This window comes from Neomonachus schauinslandi, chromosome 12 (assembly GCF_002201575.2).
Source record: "Neomonachus schauinslandi chromosome 12, ASM220157v2, whole genome shotgun sequence".
Taxonomy (NCBI): domain Eukaryota; kingdom Metazoa; phylum Chordata; class Mammalia; order Carnivora; family Phocidae; genus Neomonachus; species Neomonachus schauinslandi.
The window spans coordinates 20,610,707-20,634,023 of NC_058414.1; the positions used below are offsets into that span (position 1 = coordinate 20,610,707).

The 23,317-nt window shown below is 40.7% G+C and overlaps 2 protein-coding genes across 4 annotated transcripts in view; one reads left to right on the forward strand and one right to left on the reverse strand.

The window, feature by feature from the left end:
* PSMC2 (proteasome 26S subunit, ATPase 2) overlaps nucleotides 1-6,540 on the reverse strand; it is a 14,643-nt gene extending 8,103 nt beyond the window's left edge. Inside the window, exons 1-4 of the mRNA XM_021689837.2 lie at nucleotides 6,415-6,540; nucleotides 4,568-4,605; nucleotides 3,910-3,991; nucleotides 2,802-2,901 (exon numbers count right to left, since the gene is read on the reverse strand). Of these exons, the coding sequence (XP_021545512.1) occupies nucleotides 2,802-2,901; nucleotides 3,910-3,991; nucleotides 4,568-4,605; nucleotides 6,415-6,484 (290 nt within the window). The 5' untranslated portion in view covers nucleotides 6,485-6,540. The remainder of the gene's footprint in view (nucleotides 1-2,801; nucleotides 2,902-3,909; nucleotides 3,992-4,567; nucleotides 4,606-6,414) is intronic.
* Nucleotides 6,541-8,434: 1,894 nt separating this feature from the next.
* The window catches only part of DNAJC2 (DnaJ heat shock protein family (Hsp40) member C2), a 35,114-nt gene continuing 20,231 nt past the window's right edge, over nucleotides 8,435-23,317 (forward strand). For all 3 annotated transcript variants that reach the window (XM_021689581.2, XM_044919921.1, XM_044919920.1), the window contains exons 1-3: nucleotides 8,435-8,743; nucleotides 11,324-11,514; nucleotides 16,496-16,571. In XM_021689581.2, the coding sequence (XP_021545256.1) occupies nucleotides 8,680-8,743; nucleotides 11,324-11,514; nucleotides 16,496-16,571 (331 nt within the window). In that variant the 5' untranslated portion in view covers nucleotides 8,435-8,679. The remainder of the gene's footprint in view (nucleotides 8,744-11,323; nucleotides 11,515-16,495; nucleotides 16,572-23,317) is intronic.

Sequence of the window (23,317 nt, forward strand, 5' to 3'; positions counted from 1 at the left end):
CTCTCTGTCAAATAAAAAAAATCTTAAAAAAAAAAAAAAAAAAAGGACATTCCAAAAACCAACAAAACATATATATTGAAAGAATAAAGAGCTCTTAGAAATTAAAAGCTTGGGGCGCCTGGGTGGCTCAGATGGTTAAGCATCTGCCTTCGGCTCAGGTCATGATCCCAGGGTCCTGGGATCGAGCCCCATGTCCAGCTCCTGGCTCAGCGGGGAGCCTGCTTCTCCCTCTGCCTCTCCCCCTGCTCGTGCTCTCTCTCTCTCTCTGTGTCTTGAATGAATAAATAAAATCTTAAAAAAATTTAAAAAAAAAAAAAAAAGAAATTAAAAGCTTGAGAAGAGAAACACAGAAAGGAACAAAAATCAATAAAAGGACTTAACGTTAAGAAAATCTCACAAAAAGTAGAGCAAAAAGACCAAAACAAAACAAAACAAAACCCCACACAGGAAAGAATAGCATATTAGCAGAGATATCCAGGAAGCCCAAGATCCAAGTAATACAAGCCTGGAAAAGAGGACCAAGAAAATAGAAAGAAATTATTAACAAATAATTTCAAGAAAAACTGCCACAGCGAAGGCCAGGAGAGCCCAGCACCGTGGGTGAAAATTCCCCAATACTGAGGCATGTCATCATGAAATCTCAAAATCGTGAGAACGAGGAGACCCTACAACTTCCAGATGAAAAACAGGTCACAGATACAGGACTGGGAATCGGAAGAGCTTTGGACCAACAACCCTGGGAGGTGGAAGACCATGGAATGCTGCCTTCAAAATTCTGAAGAAGGAACTTTATACCGAGACATTTTCAGACATACGTGGTCTCAAAATATTGCCTCCCAACTCACTTCTTTCAGGAAGCTACCAGAGAGCTAATACTTACACCTAATGCGGGTGTAAGTAACCCAACAAGAGAAACTCATGGTACGCAAGCAACAGGAGAGAGGCCAAGGGAACCTGCAGGGTCAGAGGTCACAGGATGGTTGTGATTTAGCAGGTGCAAAGGGCCACGGTGCAAACCGAAGCAGGTAGGCAAGTGCTGGGAAAGACTTCTTTAGGAGGATGGACCCGAGAGCACCCGGGGCACAGCGCACCTGAGGTGCGCGCGAGAAAAAACCTGATGGACCTAATGCATCTGAAGAGCAATTTACACAATCAGGAGAAACTGGAGGGTTGAGTTTTTACATACAGAAAAAACCGGGCAAATGAGAAAACAAGACAATTATGATAAGGAAAACAAAAAATGGTACGAGAAAGAAAAAGTAATCACCATTTACTACTTGCCTCTTTGTGAATAGCACTACTTAGCCACAGTTAGGAAAACAATGACTACTGATCTAACCAAAATTTTAATGTAATTACATTAGGAGGATGTAGGGATAGGAAAGGTATGTCTTGGGGATGAAGGCAGAGGAAACAAAACAAAATCCTCAAGCCAACAGATAATACCTAAAAACTAAAAAAACAAGAAGATGCAATCTACAATATACAAGAATTACGTCCGTAAGAATCATGAAGGCAGAAACCAAACAACCAGTTAAAAAATTTGAATATAGGTGTCTCTGGGGAAGAGAAATAGGGAAAGACAACTATTGTCCTAGAACTCTTTAACTCTTTAAAAACCATGATAAAACTGAAAAATGAACCAATAAATGGAAAGGAGAGACTGAAAAAAGGGAGTGAGGGAGGAAGGAAAAGAGGAAAGGAAAAATAATCTGTAGTAAAATAAGCTGGAGTAAAGAGGCTAAAATTGAAACAAAATTTTCAACTATTAGAATAAAATACAGGAGAATATAATCTTGGATTGAGCTAAGGCTTCTTGAGCAACAATCAAACCCAAAAGATATAGTGAAAACATTTATGTATTTTATTAACCTCCTAAAAATTTTAAACATCAGTACAACAAAAGGTACCAAAGAGTTAAAAGTCAAGTGACAGAATGGGAAAAAATATGTGTAGCATATTGAAGAAAAGATTAATATGCACAATATATAAAGTGCTCCTAAAAATTCACAGAAACAACCCAACAGAACAAAACATGAATGGACACAGAAATACAAATGTTTAGTAAGTATAAGAAGCTGTCATACTAGTAATCAGCATAATGCAAATTAAAATGAGGGGTTTTTTTCCCCCAAAATGGTAAAAGTGTAAAAATAGATGATCACATATCTTATACTCATCAGGAAAACAGGTATTCGCTTCAAAGCCTCATGTTGAGGAGTGTAAACCGGTCAAACTGCCTTTTTCCAGATTTTCAAAACTGTAAATGCCTTTGACCTCCCAACTGCACTGCTAGTAAGCTATACTACAGAAGTGTACACACACACAGAAATATATAACATCAACATTCAGTGTAGTATCATGTACAGTAACCAAATTGTAAATAAACCAGAATCTACGGCAAGAGAAAGAAGAAAAAGGAAGTACTAAAAAAAAAAATCAGGATATGTTTCTTTGCATGCAAACATATATATGAAGATACACAGGTAGACTAAGAGAACCAAACTATTTTCAGTTACAGCTGAGGAAGGGGACAGCAAAGATGCGAAAGAAGGTTTCCCTATCTTCACCTGATCTTTTTTGTACATTTGGATCTTCTGATTTTTTTATATGATTATGTCTTCACCTACTTCTTGAATAATTGTTGAAGTCATAAAATTTAATCCCAGATACTTCCGTAGAAAGCTTTGTTTACTTCGCATTAGGAATAAAAAATTTTTATGAACTATTGAGTATACCCTAGATTCTAAAAAGTGTTTAAAAGTACAGATAAAAATAAATTTCCAGAGTTCTATGCATACCTCGCAACCTGCAAAGGCTGTTCACTCTGCAGTGTTTGCTTATCTGCAGCCAAATCCCAGAGTGCTGGTGGGGCCAGGCCAGTATCCGATTCTTTAATACCTACGTAAAGAAAGAGAACAAAATTCACAGAAATGTAACGTATCACTCGCAAGCGGGCGTTCTCAAGCTCAGCACTACTGACATTTTGGATGGCATAATTTGTTGTAGGGGGTGTCCTGTGCATTTTCGTGCAGTAGGCAGCATTCCTGGCCGTTAGCCACTAGATGCCACCAGCACCACCTCCCCCTCAAGTCATAAGCATCAAGAGCATCTCTCATCACTGCCAAATGTCCTGGGGGATGGGGGCACCGGGGCAAAATCACCCCATTTGAAAACCGCTGCCCTGAAGTAATCACAAGCCAAAATTCAACACCATATTTCACAAATTTGTGCAGGTCAAATACTGTAAAACTTCACCACTCAAATTACTGAGAAGAAAAGTTTCCAACTACTAGGCAATAGCCCACTTACTTCAAGCAATACCAGGGGAGACCATATTTTTATTCACTAAGAAATTTTCACTTGTTTATTAGAGTTTATTGAACTTGGCTCTGACCAACAGAACATTTGCTTAAAGGATGATGTTGCTTAACTGCTTAAGCACTGGACTTGGTTGTAAAAGGTAGTGAAAGATTATTAAAGGAGATCTAATTTCTTCTTTTAATTTAGGTTTTATTTATTTATTTATTTATTTATTTAAGGTTTTATTTATTCATTTGAGACACAGAGATACAGAGAGAAAGAGAGAGCATGAGCAGGGGGAGAGGCAGAGGGAGAGGGAGAAGCAGGCTCCCCACCGAGCCAGGAGCCGGACACAGACCTCGATCCCAGGACCCTGGGATCATGACCTGAGCCAAAGGCAGACGCTTAACCATCTGAGCCACCCAGGTGCCCCTAGATTCTATTTATTTATTTGAGAGCGAAGGAGATCTAATTTCTTAACAGATACGAGGATAATAATTTTTTTAATCTGTAATTCATGAAAGAGGAAGTATTGTAGTTAAATTCTTTTGATATAATTAACACATGACATTTAAAGAGAGGAGACAAGAATGAAGAAGTATATACCAGTGAGCTCATTAATTTTCTTGAGAAGTTGCTGAATGTCATCTTCAACTTGCTTTATCTGCCTAGAGTAAGTGCTTTGACCCTAGGAGATAAAGATCACTTTAATTAGAACATTAAGACATCAACAATTCATTAAACTGCAGACAGAAACTTTAACAGTTATAATCTTAATAGCTATTATTGACCCAAAGCTTGTGAAATGGAAGTAGAGAGAGAGAGCGTTATATTTCAGAAGTATTCCTAAACCAGTATTTTCCCCCAAACAACACATCATTATGGAAGCTAACCAATGAAAATCATACTTGAAATTAACCAAAACTACAAGCCCATTTCTATGCACTAAAACTTTTCATCTCTAATTCAGTTACATACATTTTAAATATAATACACATTTGTGTAAATTATTTCAAGTATCTTTCAATATAGTACCACACTTAATTACAAATAGTATATAAAAAAAATGTACCAGCTTTGACATGCTGAATATTTACTCTCTGATCTAATCTAGAGAGAAACTGTGATACATTAACTTTTTTCAGTGAGGATTACTATAAACTGCTAGACATTCTCTTCTTAATTATTTTGGAAGGATAATACCAACAATAGTTCTTATTTCAACATAAAACACCTGTATTTGGTAGACAGTGAAAAGACTTACATAAGTTTTCAGCAAGGCAATATCCCCCTCATCCAGAGCTAAAATAAGAAAGATAATATATTAGATTCAAAAAGAGAAAACTAGAGCTAGCAATTCTTTTCTGTTCAATTTAAATTGCATTAATTGAGTGAGAAAAATTATGCAAAGATGTAATGATATAAATACAACCAACAAAAAGTTCCTGGACTCAAGGAACTTTTATCTAATTGGGTGAAGGCAGATGTTTACCAACTGTGTAACATAAATGCCAAAGAGTCTCAAAGTGCTGTGATACAAAAAGAACAGGGAGCCCAAAGAACAGTTTGAGAATCAGAACAACCCGGGCACTAGCAAAGTCCCAGCAAGTCATGCATTTGCTAAGTAATGTTGGAAAAACCACTTAATCTAAGCATCAGTTCTGTCATCTCAGAAACAGAGATAACACTCATCTTACCCTCACAATGTTGCTGCAAAGACCAAATTAGATATGGATGAAGCAGCACATAAAATTCTATACACATTAGTCCTAACTATATGCAAGGGATAAATTTAATAATACATTTGCAGAATGATAACCCACCCAGAGAAATACACGGATGAAATGTTAAATCTCTGTAAGTTTTCCACCAGGTGCCTGAGTAGCTCTGAGCTGTATCCTAAAATACTTCCAAGGCAAAGAGTAGAGTGTGGGATCAAAGTAGAGAGAAAATTTCTTTCTTTGGCAGGGAGGTGGAAATGGAAAAGAAAACAGGGCTAGGAGCGGTTGAAGTTGTTTAGGAAGGGAAGAATAAGAGAAAAGAAAGGAAAAAAAAACAATGCAAAAATGTTTTTTAAATAGTCTGTAAGGAACCAAAGAAGAAAACAGCATAAGGATGAGACTAAAAGGGGAAGAAAGGTAAACTGGGTGTGCATTATCTCCTGCACTGTGGGTAGAGTGTCAAATGGTATAGTCTCTACAGAGAGTAATTGTGCATTATCAAAATTACAACTCCATTTCTAAAATTCACCCTACAGCTTGTGTTTGTGCCTGGGATAAAAGTTATAGGAACAAGGTTATTCGTCGCTCTAGAATGGCGGTCAGATTGGAAGAAATCTAAATGTGCACCAATAAGGATTAATTATATATATTACTGCTCCTCCAATAAAGTGGGATACTATGCAGATGCAGAGACAGGCAGACAGCACGGACCCTTTATATAACGATATGAACTTATCCCTAAGACACATGAAGATGGGAAAAAAGCAAGATGTACAATATGCTCCGTTTATGTAAAAATAAATAAACGCTTGTTTATGCACAGAAAATGTCTAGAAAGATAACGCGAAATGGCAAAACGAGTTGCCTCGGTAGATAATGGATGGCTGGGGTCAAGGGTGAGACACCTTTCAATGTATCTTTTTTTATGATTTTAGTGTTTTGAACCATATGAATAAATTAAGCAAAGGAAGGTTATTATTATTTTTTTTTTTTAAGAAAACTACGTCTCAGGATCCCGGCTACACAGGGATAGCACCAAGCCGTCCCACTAGAAGGGGAGGAGCGACAGGAGAGAGGATCCAGGTGACCAAGCACCGCCAGGCGGGGACACTTTTCAAGGCCTGCAAGGCCAAGCGGGGTGCGTGACTTCCTCAAGACCTGACAGCTGAGTATGAACAAAAACCTCGATCGGCGGGAGATGAACACAGAACTAGGCGCAGCATGAGGGGCAGAGAGAAGGCAGGCAGGCTAAGCCGGCTGCCGCCACCCACTATATCATCAGGGGCACAAAAGGGACACAGCGCCGAGTGGCGAGCAGGGAATCCAGCCTCCCCTCCCGGGCCAAGCCTGGTTCTGCTCCGGCCCGGACCGCCAGCCTCTGTCAACTGACCTCGGATGGGCTTGTCGTCCTTCTCATCCTCTTTGGTTTTCCGCTGATCGGCACCGAGGTAATCCGGCATTTTAGGTGCTCCGAGTGCCTCAACTCCCTACTGATTACACAGCACCTCTGTCGCTTCCGGTGGTGCCGCTCTTTCCTTTCCTCACCGGAAGTAAGCCGAGCTCTGCGGACCCGTTTGGTCTGCGCACGAGAACCAGAAGAGGGGGCCGGGGCCCCCGCGCTGGCGTCCTCCTCGCAGTTACGCCAAGTGCGAGGAGTTCCCGGTGGGAACCGAGCGTGGGTCGGCCCTGGCCCCTCACCAGGGAGACTTGCCCTGAGCAACGGACTCCGAGACCCACCTTGGCTACGGCGCTGAGTTTAAATCCTTATTTAGTCATGTCTTCCCTGTGCACTCTCGGGTAACTCCTGTACCCTAGTTTATGCTGTATTTCATAGCATTGTCGAGACAGTAAATAACAGTGTTTTCAAAGTATTTGGCGTATTAAATAAGCAGCAAGTACTAGCTAGATCTACAAATAGAGGGAGGTAAATAGAAGTTGTTCATTAATTTGATGTCAGCGTGAGATGAGATGAAGTTTCAATTTTCGAACCTCCTGGCAAAGAGGAGTGGTGGGAACCATCCTCAGGTACGGAGGAGTTGGGGGAAAAGAGCAGGTTTTGAAAGAAATTAGTTCAGGTGATGACAAGAAGTCCGTAGTTAGGAAACAACTGTAAATTTAGAAATGAAAAGCCTGACACAGTGAATAGAGTGAAAACGTAACCTGCAGGGTGGGAGAAAGTATTTGCATGTCATAAATCCGATAACGGATTAATATTTTGAATATATGAAGAACTAGGACTGGAGGAAAACAGCCCCATTTTAAAAAATGGGCAATGGGGGCGCCTGGGTGGCTAAGTTGGTTGAGCCGAGGTCTGACTCTTGATTTTGGCTCAGGTCACGATCTCAGGCTCCTGAGATCCAGCCCCGCATGGAGCCCCTCTTCAGGCTCTGCCAACTCGCTCTTTCAAATAAGTAAATAAAATCTTGAGGGCGCCTGGGTGGCTCAGTTGGTTAAGCACCTGCCTTCGGCTCAGGTCATGATCCTGGAGTCCGGGGATGGAGTCCCACATCGGGCTCCCTGCTCGGCAGGGAGTCTGCTTCTCCCTCTGACCCTCCTCCCTCTCATGCTCTCTCATTCTCTCTCTCGCAAATAAATAAAAATCTTAAAAAATAAAAATAAAAAAAGAAATGTCAATTTTGAAGTGACAGTTTTGTCATGTGGTAGATAGGAGGCCCATTCAACTTATTTTACAGTGAAAATGTAGTTCATAGAGACTAATTCTCTAACTTCAAGTCTTTCATTTTGCTCAACCTATTCCAGATACTGCTGCAGGGCTGGAGAGGGTGGGAGAGAGGGGTGAATCTTTATCCACTGGTTTCCTTTTTGCTAGTTTTTGCGTTTGACCTCAATGCTAGGAGGAATCATAGTAGGAGTACAATTGATTTTATTATACGTTAAATAACTAAGTTCCAGAATCCTGTAATTGGTAATATCTTGGGGGCGAAACAAACAAGTTCATGCTTTTAGAGCAGGGTAAAGAGATTGCTGGCCTTGGAATAGAATCTTAACACTGAGGAGGTGGTCTTCTCCAAATGTCATGAGGATTAAATGAGACAACGCGGGTAAATTAATAATATCGCAACAAATAGTAGTTGACATTATTAATTAGGTAAACGCAAATATATTACAGATCTATGTACAAAATTCTCTATAGATACACATAGACTACAATAATTATTCTCAATACTAATACGTACATATATTTTCATTTTTTTATTTGTACTAGTAGAGCTACTGGAAAAATCAGCGGTTAGGCTCGGGCTAGTAGTAATTTAAAAATAAAAACATTGTAAGAGCTGCTTCGGAAAATTATGCTCCACGAGTAGCACCTGTTGGAGAAAAAAATCCTTTTCGCCGGGGAACTGAGGAGTCTAGGAACCTTTCTTTTGTGAGAGTCGGTCCCCAACCGGATCTGAGTCAGCAGCGGAACTAGGCTGCCGCACACGTTGGCGAGGTGTGTGAGGGTGGAATTGGCGTCCGCACCGCGAAAGATCCATCCCGGAAGTAGTTATTGGTCGTCTCCATGCGCCGGTTCCTGGGCGTCGTAGAGCCAAGGCGCGAGGCTCGGACCGAGAGGTAGAGCTGGAGGGGACGCTAAGCGCCCTCCGCCCGGGACGCGAACCGCTGCGCCAGCGGGGCTGGTCCCGGCGCCATCATGCTGCTCTTGCCGAGCGCTGCGGACGGCCAGGGCACCGCCATCACCCACGCTCTGACCTCTGGTACGTGCCCACTCAACCCCGGCTCCGTCCCGCCTTAGTCGCCCTTGCCTCAGTCCTCCACCTGCGCGACACCGAAATCGCTCTGCCCTTGTCCCTGGCGACTAGCCCCCGGACGTGTGGGGCCGTGACGCCAGTGCCTTTTTGCTCCGGGCTATACAGCTATCGTTGCCCAGACCGAAAGGAAGGAGGGAGGGGGCGTCTTCTCTTTGCTCCTACAGTTTCTTTCTTCTCTCCCGGCTGCTGACTCATGGATCGGGCGGAGCAGTTCGGGACCGAACCCTCTAGTACCGTAAAAAGGTTCTTGTAAGCATCTCCTTGCCTAGGGCAAGAGACTGCCCCAGCGAGCTCTCACGTGCCTCGGGTCGTACAAAGCCTTGCTGCTGGTGCTCTGTTAAACACCTTTCTCCCGCTTTGCGTTTGCTTCGGCTTTGTTTTTTAAATGTCAGAACTCAGACACTGCTCCTCATACTTAGTATGAAAAGATCGTTGCCAGTACTGCTGCTAAGATTGTGTAGACAGACTTTTTAAAGAGTCATTGAGTGAGTGTTGACCTGCTGCTGTAGTTTCTTCAATGTATAGCCCAGGACAGCCGTGGGTATTGTAAACCTAGTCTCCAGTTTCAGCGATCCACATTAATTACCAGGACCACTCATAGAGACAGTTGTCGGATGTGATTCTGAGCATATCTCGTGGCACATGTTGCGTTCTGCTCACAGAAGTCTCTGTGTAATCTTAACACCTAAAGGAAAAGGCTTGAAGGGTGATCTTAAAAACTGCATCCCGGCCACACAGCTAGTCCTTCTTGAACATAGTGTTTGAATCCTCTCCTGTGTATGGTACAGGAGATCTTAATTTCCCAAACCAACTAAAGCATGAAAAATCAGTTATCTTTAGAAAATTGTGGCCATTAGGTACAAGGGGAGACTTACTTGAGTTACTTGTTGCTGGACAGAGTAAAGGTTTTTGCATTCGTGTGGACTATGAAATTAAAATTGAAGTGTTCAGTTTTTTTCCTGACTCACTACTTTTTTGGGATTGTTAATATACAGATGTACAGTGATTTATCTCTGCTTCTCAAGAATGATGATAAAGCCTTACTTTGACACAACAGTTTGTGGTTTTCAAAGTGGTTTCAAAATGTGGTTTGTCATTCCGTCTTCCAGGGAAACCATAGAAGATAGATGTTGTTCCCATTTTACAGTTGAAGACGTCTCTGACTCATTTCACATAGTCACTAATTGTCAGACCTAGACTGAATCCAGAGCTTCTGATTTCAAATCTAGAGCTTGTTTCACTATAGCATAGCTGTGTCAGTAAATCCTCATTAGCTGCTTGGAAAATTGTCTTCCAGAACAAATCATTGCTAGTGAATTCTTTTTTTTTTTTTAAAGATGTTTTATTTATTTGACAGACACAGAGGGAGAGGGAACACAAGCAGGGAGAGTGGGAGAGGGAGAAGCAGGCTTCCCGCGGAGCAGGGACCCCGATGCGGGGCTCGATCCCAGAACCCTGGGATCAGCCGAAGGCAGATGCTTAACAACTGAGCCACCCAGGTGCCCCCAAAAAATTTTTTCTAAAAACAAGTCAAAATATCTTAAATAAGGGGCTCCTGGCCTTCGGCTCAGGTCATGATCCCAGGGTTGTGGGATCGAGCCCCTCTTCGGGCTCCCTGCTCAGCGGGAAGCCTGCTTCTCCCTCTCCCACTCCCGCTGCTTGTGTTCCCTCTCTCGCTGTGTCTCTCTCTGTCAAATAAATCAAATCTTTAAAAAAAAATTTTTTTATGAGGTTAGTTTTTTATGACAGTTTATCATTTATTTTATTACAGTTATTGGTCTAAAAGGAAAGCAGTTGGCAACATTTCTCCCTGTTCCTCACCTTCCTCTCATATTCTTAGGAAAGTTTTTATTTATTGTTGACATTGCTGAATGTTTTGTCATCTAACTGTAAGAGGTTGATGGAATACTCTGCAAGTACTAGGAAACGATTATTACTAACCCTCATGTTAACTGGAATGCAGGCATACCTTGTTTTATGGCACTTCACTTTATTGTGCTTTGGTGATAGTGCATTTCTTACAATTGAAGGTTTGTGGCAACCCTGTTTTGAGCAGGTCTGTCAGCAACTTTTCCAACAGTATTTGCTTACTCTGTGTCTCTGTCACGTTTTGGTAATACAGTATTTCAAACTTTGTCATTCTTATGGTGATCTGTGATGTGATAATGACTCGCTGATAGCTCAGGTGATGGTTACCATTTTTTAGCAATAAAGTATTTTAAAATTAAGGTACATACATGGTTTTTAAAGACATGATACACTTGGAATTTTATTAGACTACAGCATACTGTAAATATAACATTTATATGCACTGTGAAACCAAAAAGTATATTTGATTCACTTTTTTGCAGTATTTGCTTTATTGTGGTGGTCTGGAACCAAACCTGCAATATCTCCCAGGTGTCCCTGTATTTCTTTAGTTGATGGTTTTAAAATTACATTCTGATGCTGTTTTGATCTTATGTTGCCTTGAAACATTTTTTCCATGCAATACATTGAAGCCTCTCTTAACACTTTCAATCACAGCCTCAACACTCTGTCAAGTTGAACCTGTGGGAAGATGGTTTGAAGCTTTTGTTAAGAGGAGAAACAGAAATGCTTCTGCCTCTTTTCAGGAACTGGAGGATAAGAAAGAATTATCAGAAGAATCAGAAGATGAAGAATTGCAGTTGGAAGAGTTTCCCATGTTGAAAACACTTGATCCCAAAGACTGGAAGGTATTTAATATCTGAATCTTTTATTCAGTCAGATGCTTTGTGAGGCATAGGCAGTTTTCCCACGAGTTTTCCATCAGTAAGCCATGTTTTAAGATGCTTCAACAAGAGAACCATAACTGAACACCTGTTTATTGTTAAGCTCTGAGTGGGACAGCACTAGTTATAGGATACCATCTCTGCTGGAAAAATCCAGGAAGTGTTCACAGAAAACATAATGTTTGAGCTGGCCTTAAAGGGATGAGTGGCAGTTCGTGAAGCAGAGAAGGGAGAAAAGGTGTTCTGGGCAGAAGGAAGAGATCTGCAAAAACACAGAGGAGTAAAGAATGTATATCACCTCTTCGGGGATTAGTGAAGAGTAGAGTGGGTAGGGTACTTGAAAGGTGATTGTGAGAAATTAGTCCTGAAACAAGACTCTAGAACAAATTCTGTTGTACTGTCCTTTTTATGCCATGCTAAGGAAGGAATTAAGATTTTTTTTTTTTAAGGTTTTTTATTTATTTGACAGAGACACAGCGAGAGAGGAAACACAAGCAGGGGGAGCGGGAGAGGGAGAAGCAGGCTTCCCGCGGAGCAGGGAGCCTGATGCGGGGCTAGATCCCAGGACCCTGGGATCATGACCTGAGCCGAAGGCAGACGCTTAACGACTGAGCCACCCAGGCGCCCCAGGAATTAAGATTTTATTTTCAGGGCAGTAGGAAGTCATCAAAAGTTTTAAGCTAATTTTAGCAAAGTAATTCTCCTGGCAGTACAGAAAATTGCTTGAAAAGGGAGGGCGGGGCTGGAGGGGAAGTGAGTAGTTTGCTGTTACGGGGCTAGTGCAATAATCCAAGCCTGCAGATGCATACTTGAGCTAAATTTATGGCCGGGTTTTGAGGAAGAGGGAACACATGCTTTTTTTGGAGGTAGACTTGATAGAGCTTGGTGACCTTGACTGTGTGGTACGACAGAAGGAGATGTACTTAGAAGACCTCTGAGCATTCCAGCTTGAATGACCTGCTGGAGTGTGATGTCAATCACCAACATTAGGATTCAGGAAAAAGGAAGTTTGTGGGGAATGTGGTGTTTGTGTTCAAGTTTGGCTATGTCAGAGTTGAGGTTCTAGTAATGTACTGATGAAGTCTTCTAGTAAATGGTTAGAAATTGGTCTGTGGCTCTGAAAGGAGGATAAAGCCAAAAGCATTTGCAAGTTGTTGGCAAGTTGTAGGTGGTAGTTGAGCCTGGGGGAATTAAATGACATCAGCCAAGGAGAAGAATATAGACAAATAGGTATCCTAAAGTTTAAGTAGGCATTAGTATAATACTTAAATATGTATACTGTGGAATTAGAGTGCCAGAATTCAAATCTGGTTCTGCCCATTTAGTGCGCTGGGACCTTGGGAAAGTTACTTGACACGTCTGTTTCGTGCAGTGAGATGGCTAACAGCTCAAAGGAGTATAGTGAAGATTAATGCAATGATGTATATAAAGCACTTGACCTAGTGCTTGACACGTGATAAATACCAAACAGATAGTGGATAATGAGTTCCTGTCTCCTAGCTTGTGAGGGTTAAATGAGATAAAGTGTATGTGTAAAGCACTTAGAAAAGTAAGTAAGCACTCAAAATGTTAGCTGATTCACATACTGTCATCAGTTTTAAAAGAAAAGGACTGCACGTTGAGGAGCCTGAATATTTAACGGGTGGGCAGAGGAGGAGAAGCAGCAAAAGATACTAAGAAGGGTGAAAGAGGTTAAAAGAAAACAATGAAAGAGACATTTGTTAGTTCAGCTAAGGTTTATTAAACATCAGGCACTAGACCCTTCCAGAAACTAAGAGAGGAGGAAGTCTCAAGAAGGACAAAACAGTCACCCATGTCACTGCTTTGGAGAGGTCAGTCACATAACATGAAAAATAATAAAAACCGCCACGTTTGGCACACGAAGGGTAGGTGACCACACTGAAAGCGGTTTTGGTGAATGGTTCGGGAGGCAAGCAGGTACAGTTGGGTTGAGTGATTAGGAGGTGATGAAATGGAGACCACAGTGCAAAATACTCTTTTTCAAAGCTGGACTGTAGAGAAAATACTAACTTGAGAGAAAGGCGGGGTCAGGAGAAGATAGAATTGGGGACCACTGAGATCTGCAAGAGAGAAAAGGAAAAAAGATGGAGGTCTTTGGTATGGAAAAGAGTAGGTGATGTCAGGACAAGGTAGCAGGATTCATACATTGGTTCAGTTAATTGTTTCTTTCAACAAACAGGGATCAAGCATCTGCTTCGTAGCAGATGCTGTTCTGGGGGCTGAGGAGTCTGCCGAACAAGACAGTATCACTGCTCCCACATACTTCTATTCCAGTGAGGAGACAGATAATATGTAAACAATCAAGGACATGGCCACCAGGTGCTGGGCAAAGAAGTTGAACAGGGTGCAGTGATAGAGTGTCCAGATGACTGCTTTAGGTTGAGTGGGCGGGGAAGGCCTGTGGAGTTGACATTTAAGATAAAACCTGAATGACACGCCAAGATCAGGGAGAATGGCATTCCAGGCAGAGAGCTTGTGCGGGGGCAGAAAGAAGTTCGAAGTGTGCCAGGAACTGATGAAGGCAAATGGGTGGATTAGCGTGGATGGGGGAGCGGTGAGGAGGTTAAGGAGCAATAGTCACTGGAAGGCCATTGGAGAGTTGGAAGCAATGACAGTTTGTAAGTTGTTTAGGGGAAACAAGAAGGAACAGAGATGGGCAGAGAAATGTCTATTTTAAATAAGGTGATAACATTTAAGCTGAGACTGAAGGATGAGAAGATGGCAGCCATGTGAAGAGTGGGGGAATGTGCCAGGTGGGGAGAACAGCATGTGAGGAGAAAGGGCTTGGTGTCTGCAGTGAACTGCCAACACCAGTCTTGTATTTGGAAATGAGCGACCAAGGTAGAGTGACAGGCCAGGAATAGTGAGCGAGAGACGGAGGTGCTCCGTACATCTGGGGCTCAGAGGAGAGGTCTGTGCTCAAGTGAACTGGAGAGTCATAAGCATTTACAGGGTACAAACTATATTCTAGCCCTGGCATTGGCTCACATCACCCAGGACCAAATTATAGAGAGAGACAAGAGAAACGCCAGAACTGAGCTTTGCAGGTCCTAGAGAAGCCAGTAAAAGTAGCTGAAAAAAGGTACCGGAAGGTGGGAGGAAAAGAGTGCACGCACAGAAACATTAAAGGAAGGTAGTCTTTGAAGGAAGGAGTCAGCTGTGCTGCCACTGGTGCCGAAGTCCAGTGAGAACAGATGAGGGATCTTGGACTTGGCACCTGGAAATTCATACTGAAGAGAGCAGCCTCATTGCACCTGGGGTGGGAGTGGATGGAGCAGAACCAAAGTGGAGTGGTTTGAAAATGCATGCTAAAGGAGGTGAATGTGTGGACGGCTTTTTCAAGAAGTTTAATGTTGACGAACAGCAGAGAAATGGAGATAGAGCGGTAACTGGAAAGGGGATCTTGGAAGTATTTTTAGGATGAGAGCTAACGGGCGCCTGGGTGGCTCAGTCCGTTAAGCATCTGCCTTCAGTTCAGGTCATGATCTCAGGGTCCTGGGATCGAGCCCCACGTCGGGCTCCCTGCTCAGTGGGGAGTCTGCTTCTCCTTCCTCTGCCCCTCTCCTCTGTTTGTGCGCACATGTGTGCACTCTCTCAGATAAATCAATAAAATCTTAAAAAGGGGGGGGAGCGCCTGGGTGTCTCAGTCATTTAGCATCTGCCTTCTGCTCAGGTCATGATCCCAGAGTCCTGGGATCGAGCCCCACATCCAGCTCCCCGCTCAGTGGGAAGCCTGCTTCTCCCTCTCCCTCTGCCTGCCACTCCTCCTGTTTGCGCATGCGCTGTCATATAAATAAATAAAATCTTTAAAAAAAAGAGGTTGAGAGCTAACAAAGCATATTTTTATAAGGATGAAAATAATCCAGTTGAAATTTAGGAGATATCTGAAAGACGTTAGTATTTTGAGGAGACTTAGAGAACGAAGAGGAAGGATGGAGTAGTTTCTCTTGGTAGGACAGGCTTTTTCAGTTGTGAATGGAGGGAAAGGGAAAGATCTATGGATGCCAGTAGGCTGGTAGAAAGATAGGTAGGAATTTGAGTAAGATAATTTACATTTTTTAGTTAAGCAGGAGGCAGGGCTGTTGATAAGAGGGTGGAGAAGGATCTGTGAGGTTTGAGGAGTGACTAGAGAAATAGTAACCTTAGGGAGTGGAAAGGTAAACCAGCTGGAACGAAATATTATTGCCAGGTATAATGAAGAAGCCCATCCATATGAACTTTGCAGTCCTGAATTTAAAGGGAAACCAGTGAGCCCTGCTTGACTTTTTCTTCCCATGTTACAATGCCCTCAATTCCCTTTCCTCCCCACTCACTTCTCCAATACTAGATACACTCTTTGAATTCTGTAGGGAGACTTCAGTTGCTACTTCAACTTGTAAAATCACAAGGATGTTAACAAAAGCAGGTATTTCCTCCCCGGAGAAGCCTCATCCCTCAGTTTCTCAAAATTTCCATCCAACCTACCTTCTTTGCTAAACATGACTCCTAGTCTTACCATTGCGCTGGCCCAACCCTACTGTGATAATACTTCCCTCTCTTCTGAAATCTTCTGGCTATATCCTGATTTAAGGATGGCCATAAGATATTAGTAGGTGATCTTGGACTTGGCACCTGGAAATTCCCATTTAAGAGAAAAATGGGCTCAATGGTCAAGTAAGTTTGGAAAATGCTGGGTTTTACGGGTTTGTTTGCATGTTTTTTTTAATTGCAGGACTTCTCAGAGCCTTTATTAGGCTTCTGTGCATACAAAGCATCACAAGGTCTGTTATCACAGTCCACATTTCCCAGACTTACTACAGAATCCATTTTATATGCAATGTCTCACTGGACTCCTATTATGGGAAGCACTATTTTAGGGTACCAGCATAAGGGATAAGATATATTGCTCCATTTCACACTTGACTCCCTTTTGTGTCTTTATCAGAACCAAGATCATTATGCAGTACTTGGACTTGGCCATGTAAGATATAAAGCTACACAGAGACAGATCAAAGCAGCTCGTAAGTACTTAGTTCTTTGGAGATAATCCAATATCTGGTATAGGAAATGTTATCTTTTTGAAAAGATGTGCACGATCATAGTCTATAGCCATAAATCTAGATTCAACAGCATTTGATACATGGTCATAACAATGCATAACCACAGTCTCCTTTACCTTCAGAACCAGAAAACAATCATTCTCATGCATGGACTTTTTCACTGGGAATAAGAAATCAGAGGATGGGTGGGTAGGTGTGTTTGTGACCAAGATAAAGAACATTCTTCCAGTGGCAAACTTTTAAAAAAGTAATGTTTCATTTCCCTTTAGAAATATGGCCAGCTGTATTTAGTGGAAGCTGCCTTGTTACTTAGGTTTTTTGATGTTATTTTGTGGTTTAGGTTACATTTTTATTGATACCACCCTGAGTCTTCTGCCCAATAAAGAATTATTTGATGCTCTACTGCTTTCTTCATTAAAAAGATAAAAATTTCAGGGGAATTCTTGGGAACCTGGTCTTCACAGGCTTTATAAAACACCATCCCCTTAGTGCCCTACACACCATTCGGTTCACCTGGTTAATAAAGTTTGATCAAAGGGGTGAAGGTGATTAGTTTTCTGTGTTTTATCTTAGGAGAATGTTCTGCCCTCCACTCTAGAGAATGGATATTGAGGTCAGAGGAGGTAAGATTGTGACCAAAATGGAAAAGGAGTTAGGGAGTCAAGGCCAATCAGGAGGAGAAAGTGTTGTACTTGGAGGAAGGTGGCTGAATGAGACCCATCTCATGTTGAAAAATACTAGTTGAGACTAAGTATAGTAGATAAACTCAAAATTTTCTCCACTAATGCCTATATTTAGGAAAATCACAGGAAATATTTTTAATAAGGTGAAGGAATTTATGAGATGATTTTAGATCTATTCAGTTTCTTAAAAAGTTGGCATGGTTTTAGACTAAGCATATGTTAATGCATATGAATAGTCATTGCAATATACATAAATGCCAGGGAAATTCATTTGCCGTGGAAAAATATTTGCAAAGTCTTGCTATATGAAAGAACAGCATACAAATACCGAATGAGTTGATACATATGAATTTGTGAAAGAATTGGAAGTGATTTAGAACTATGAAAACAGTTGATGTTTTAAGGTGAAGGAATTTTTTTTTTCTTTAAAGATAAAAAATGTACAATAAGCTGTAAAAGAAACATTCATTTGTTTCTTTTTTCTTTTTTTTTTTTTAAAGAATTTATTTATTTGACAGAGAGCGAGACAGAGGAAGCACAAGCAAGGGGAAGTGGCAGGCAGAGGGAGAAGCAGACTCCCCTCGGAGCAGGGAGCCCGTTGTGGGGCTTGATCCCAGAACTCTGGGATCATGACCTGAGCCAAAGGCAGACGCTTAACGACTGAGCTACCCAGGCGCCCCTCATTTGTTTCTAAGTTCGTTCATTTTATTGGCATAGTAGAAGTTAATTTTTTAATACTCTATAGCCAGAGGCTTTGCAACCCCAGTGCATCAGATTAACATTAAGTAAAATTATAATTCATTCTCTGCCACTATGTTGATATTCTCAGTATTTATTCAAAAGGAAACTGATGTTCTCTTACCTCTGTCATTATAAAAAAAGGCAGTTGCTTGCTTTACTGCTTTCTGAAATTTAGTTCAAAAGTAAAAATGTGAAGTTTAACATTTACAAATATGTAATTATTAGCACAGAGAAGCCTAATAAAAATAAAAGTTTTACTGCATTTGAGATCCTTCAAGTTCTTTTTTTTTTTTAAGATTTTATTTATTTATTTGACAGAAATAGCGAGAGCAGGAACACAAGCAGGGGGAGTGGGAGAGGGAGAAGCAGGCTCCCCACAGAGCAGGGAGCCTGATGCGGGGCTCCAGGACCCTGGGATCATGACCTGAGCCAAAGGCAGCCGCTTAACAACTGAGCCACCCAGGCGCCCCGAGATCCTTCAAGTTGTTATATCCTGTTACACACATATAAAAAGACTTTTCTTTTTGTTTAATGTATTTTGAATTGCTATAATGAAAATTGGGAAGTCAGTGAAAGGTGAATAAAATAAGTGGTCTTTTTTTTTTTCCTCTGCATTGTCTGAAAAGAATAAGTCACTAGAAAAGTTGAATGATGGGTTAAGAGAAAGTACTTGAATACTAAAAGTGGGATTTCAGCTGCTTACATAATTTTGTTTTGAAATAAAATTGCCAGCCACGCTGGCAAATGATGCGTGTAGGTTTGATATTCTTTGCACTGAAATAAAGTTTTTGGTGATTTGAATTTTCTAAATTTAATAATTTTAGTTCAAAATATTTCTGACATTTTAAACTGAAGCTGTTCCTTACGCTTCTTAAAAATTAAAAATCCTGGGGCGCCTAGGTGGCTCAGTCATTAAGTGTCTGCCTTCGGCCCAGGTTATGATCCAGGGGTCCTGGGATCAAGCCCCGCATTGGGCTCCCTGCTCCACGGGACGCCTGCTTCTCCCTCTCCCACTCCCCTTGCTTGTGTTCCCTCTCTTGCTGTCTGTCTCTCTGTCAAATAAATAAGTAAAATCTTAAAAAAAAAATTTTTTTAAATCCTGTTTAGAGACATTTTATAAAAATAGCAATATGAATGTACAATAAAAGCCTTTTTGCTAATGTACCCTCAAAACATCCCAGAAACTGTCTTCGGTGGGAGGAGATGGGCGTATCTTTGAAATTTCAGTAAACAACTGCTGCTCGCAAATTACCCTTGTTTCTTTTTCAGACAGTGTTCTTTGGCCTCCTTTATTTTTAATATTGAGAAATATATTTTGCCCCCTCCGCAAGAGATAATATAAGACAGCCTCAGGACTCCCTAATACACATGGATGAATAAAGATTAGGCAGAAAACTCAAGAAAAAACCAGTGCAGCATAAGAGGAGACAATCCAAAAAAAATAGAGACATCACCTCTCTTAGACTTAGAAGTTTCCAAAGAAAATTTAAGTATCTCCTTATGTGGTCAGTAAAATATGAAGACACTGCTCTGGGGGTGTGGTGTAAACATGGCGAAAGAGACTAGGGAGAAATAAGTAGAATTGTGTGGAAACTGAAAACATGAGAGCAGAATTTAGGATTCCAAAGGTTGACATACTGATTAGAAAAACAGTAGAGCAGAGGACAACCTTGAGGAATGTTCCCAAGATTCAGAGAGAAAGAGTAGAGATGCCAGATTTCTAAAGAAGTCAGAATAAATGTCACAAACCATAATTGCAAATAAAGAAGGAAACTTACCAATTTATAAGAAGACACATCTTGGAATTAAGAATGTTTGCGGGCATGTGACTTAGGTTTCACTGCCCAGCACACTTCCTTCGAAATTCATAGGAGAGCAGTGTGAGTTAGGCTGTGCTGCACAGAATCCATTTTGCCAGCAGGTGTGGAGGCGCACTGCAAAGCTTGTATGGCTTTCCCGCTCTGCCCTGGCCGTGGAAGCAGCCCGTGCTCAGTTTCTCTAGCGCCCCACGGTGCTGGGATCATCACATCTCTGAACTATCTGGTATGATTGATAATAGTTCCTAGGTACATAGCTTCCAAGCCCTATAGTCTGACTCTTTCAAAGATTCTGTGAGCTGCCTATTAATGTTTAATAAGCTCCTTTCTGCTTAAACCATCTAGAAGACAAAAATGCTTCTTCTGGAATGTTAGTGAAGAAGCTGATGATATACCAGACTGTAAAAAAAAAATTGGAGTTCAAAAAAACAAAAATGTACCTGTAGTTTTTGAAGCCCTGCAGTATGTGTAGAAATTACTAACTTTATTATGCCTATAAAAAGATTTGTACACAAACGTTTATAGCAGCCTTATTCACCATATCCAAAAACTGGAAACCACCCAGTGTCCACCAGCAGGATCATGGATAAGCAAACTGCTGTATATTCTAAAAAAGAACAGATAACTAAGACATGCAGAAATGGTGATGAGTCTCAAAACATTGGGTTGAACAGAAAAGATACAAAGACAAACTATAATTCCATTTACATGAAGTTCAGGAGCATGCAAAAGTTGTCTATGGTGAAGGAAATCAGGTGGTAGGGCATGGGAGTTGACTGGAAAGAGTGAAGGGAACGCGGTGATGGAAATGGTCTGTATTTTCGTTGGTGGTAGATATAGGGGTGTATACAATTGTCAAAATTCAATGTAAATTTTATTTTAATTCAATAAAAGATGTGATTAAACAAATCAAAAAAACAATCACTTGGGAAATCAGATATACTCTTTGGGGCCTAGAAAGATACAAAAATTGTATTAGATTATTTTTGTAAAAGTAAAATCATTGCGTATCAAAACTTAAGGGATGGCGATTAGAGCTGCACCATAAGTAAGTTCATTGCCTTAAACTGTTACTTTTTAAAAAGAGGGAAAAGTAAAATGGGCATCCAGTTCAAATGTTTAAAAGAATAGCACCAAGGAACATGGAACATTAGAAGAGATAAAACAGCGGTATCCCAAAGTGGATTTATAAAAAGAAAAAACAAATAGCAAAATACAGAAAGAAACCATTACAGAAGATGTTTTTAATGGAGACCACTATTAAATGTAATAGATTCAAAAATTTTGATTAAATGAACTTTTTGAGGGGCACCTGGTGGCTTAGTCAGTTAGGCGTCTGCCTTCAGCTCAGGTCATGATCCCAGGACCCAGCTCGGTTCATGATCGAGCCCGGAGTTGAGCTGCATGCTCCACGGGGAGTCTGCTGCTCCCTCTCCCTCTCCCTCTGCCCCTCTCCCTGCTTGTGCTCTCTCTGTCTCTCTCAAATAAAATCTTTTTATTTTTTTATTTTTATTTTTTAAAGATTTTATTTATTTGACAGAGAGACACAGCAAGAGAGGGAACACAAGCAGGGGGAGTGGGAGAGGGAGAAGCAGGCTTCCCGCGGAGCAGGGAGCCTGATGCGGGGCTCGATCCCAGGACCCTGGGATCATGACCTGAGCTGAAGGCAGACGGCTAACAACTGAGCCACCCAGATGCCCCAATAAAATCTTTTTTAAAAAAATGAACATTTTTTAAATTGAGGAAGAAATTTTAAAGGCAGATGTTTCAAAGATTTTATTAGAGAGAGTGCACGAGTAGTGGGGGGGGCAGAGGGGGGAGAGAGGGAGAGTATCTCCAGCAGACTCTACAATGAACATGGAACCCAACACGGAGCTTGATCTCATGACCCTGAGATCGTGACTTGAGCCAAAACCAAGAGTCAGATGCTTAACTGACTGAGCCACCCAGGTGTCCCTAAATAGGAAGAAATTTTAAAAGTTATGAAAGAATTACCTCCTGAAGGGGCGCCTGGGTGGCTCAGTCGTTAAGCGTCTGCCTTCGGCTCAGGTCATGATCCCGGGGTCCTGGGATCGAGCCCCGCATCGGGCTCCCTGCTCCGCGGGAAGCCTGCTTCTCCCTCCCCCACTCCCTCTGCTTGTGTTCCCTCTCTCGCTGTGTCTCTCTCTGTCAAATAAATAAATAAAATCTTTAAAAAAAAAAAAAAAAAAGAATTACCTCCTGAAAAAAATGTTTTTAGGGGCACCTGGCTGGCTCAGTCGGAAGAGCATGCAATTCTTGATCTTGGGGTTGTGAGTTTGAGCTCCACAATGGGTGTAGAGATTACTAAAATAAATAAACTTTTAAAAATAATAATAGCAAATTTAATTTAACAGCACATTAAAAGAATACCCACGAACAGATAGGATTTCTTTCAGGAATCTAACTTAGGAAGTATATTAATATAGCTAAATCTATTTATAATTTAGATAACACGTGATTTCCTAAATAGTGAAAAATGTATAAAACACAATTTAATAGACATTCCTTTTTGATAAATAGAACTTTGCAAAAAAATAGTTAATTTCCTACTTTGGTAAGTATTTCACACCTACAGCCAACAAACTTAACCATGTGATGTTAGTGATATTACCATTAAAATCCACGGGAGAAACTAGCCTGCTTATTATTTTTTATGCTATTTTAGGAGTGTAGTTTAATGAACTAAGATATTAAATAAGAGAACTATTGGAAAGAAGAAAAATACATTATTTGTAGGTAACATAGGCCCTACCTAGAAAACCAAAAAAAAGGGTTGAGTCAAGTGGCTAGATGCAGGAGAAATACACAAAAATAATAGTTTTTGGAAGTTACCATCAAATTTATTAGGAGGGTATAATCATTTTAAAGATGATCCCAGGGCAAGAATAGTTAACCAGAAACAAACCCTGATTAATTCTCTATAATAAAGGAGGCATCATACATCACTGGAGAAGGGAAGGATTATTAGATGTTATTAGGACTTCAAATGATGAAAGGTTTAGATATTTACTTGAATTTGTTAAAATTCTAAAAAAATTTAAAGAATTTTTTACAATTTTCAGTTCTAACCATAGAAAATAATAATGAAACTACAAAATATATTAAAATTGTTGAGAATGATGAAGGTACCTTATAAGTTATAAGTACTGAAAAAAATTATAAAGGAAATGATCAGTAAATATAAATGAAAATGACATATATAGTATATATAAATGCTTATAAGTATACATATATATGACATATACATATATGTTATATATGTAAAACTTCTATTTTGAGGATTTTTCCCCATCATTTAGGGTTCCCATTAGGTTAATTGGCAGTGAAAATCTCACATCTTAAAAAGTAGTTTTACATACATATATAAATATTGTGTATATATATATGTCACGAATATATATATGTAGATAGGTATAATGTATATTTGTATGATATGTATCACAGA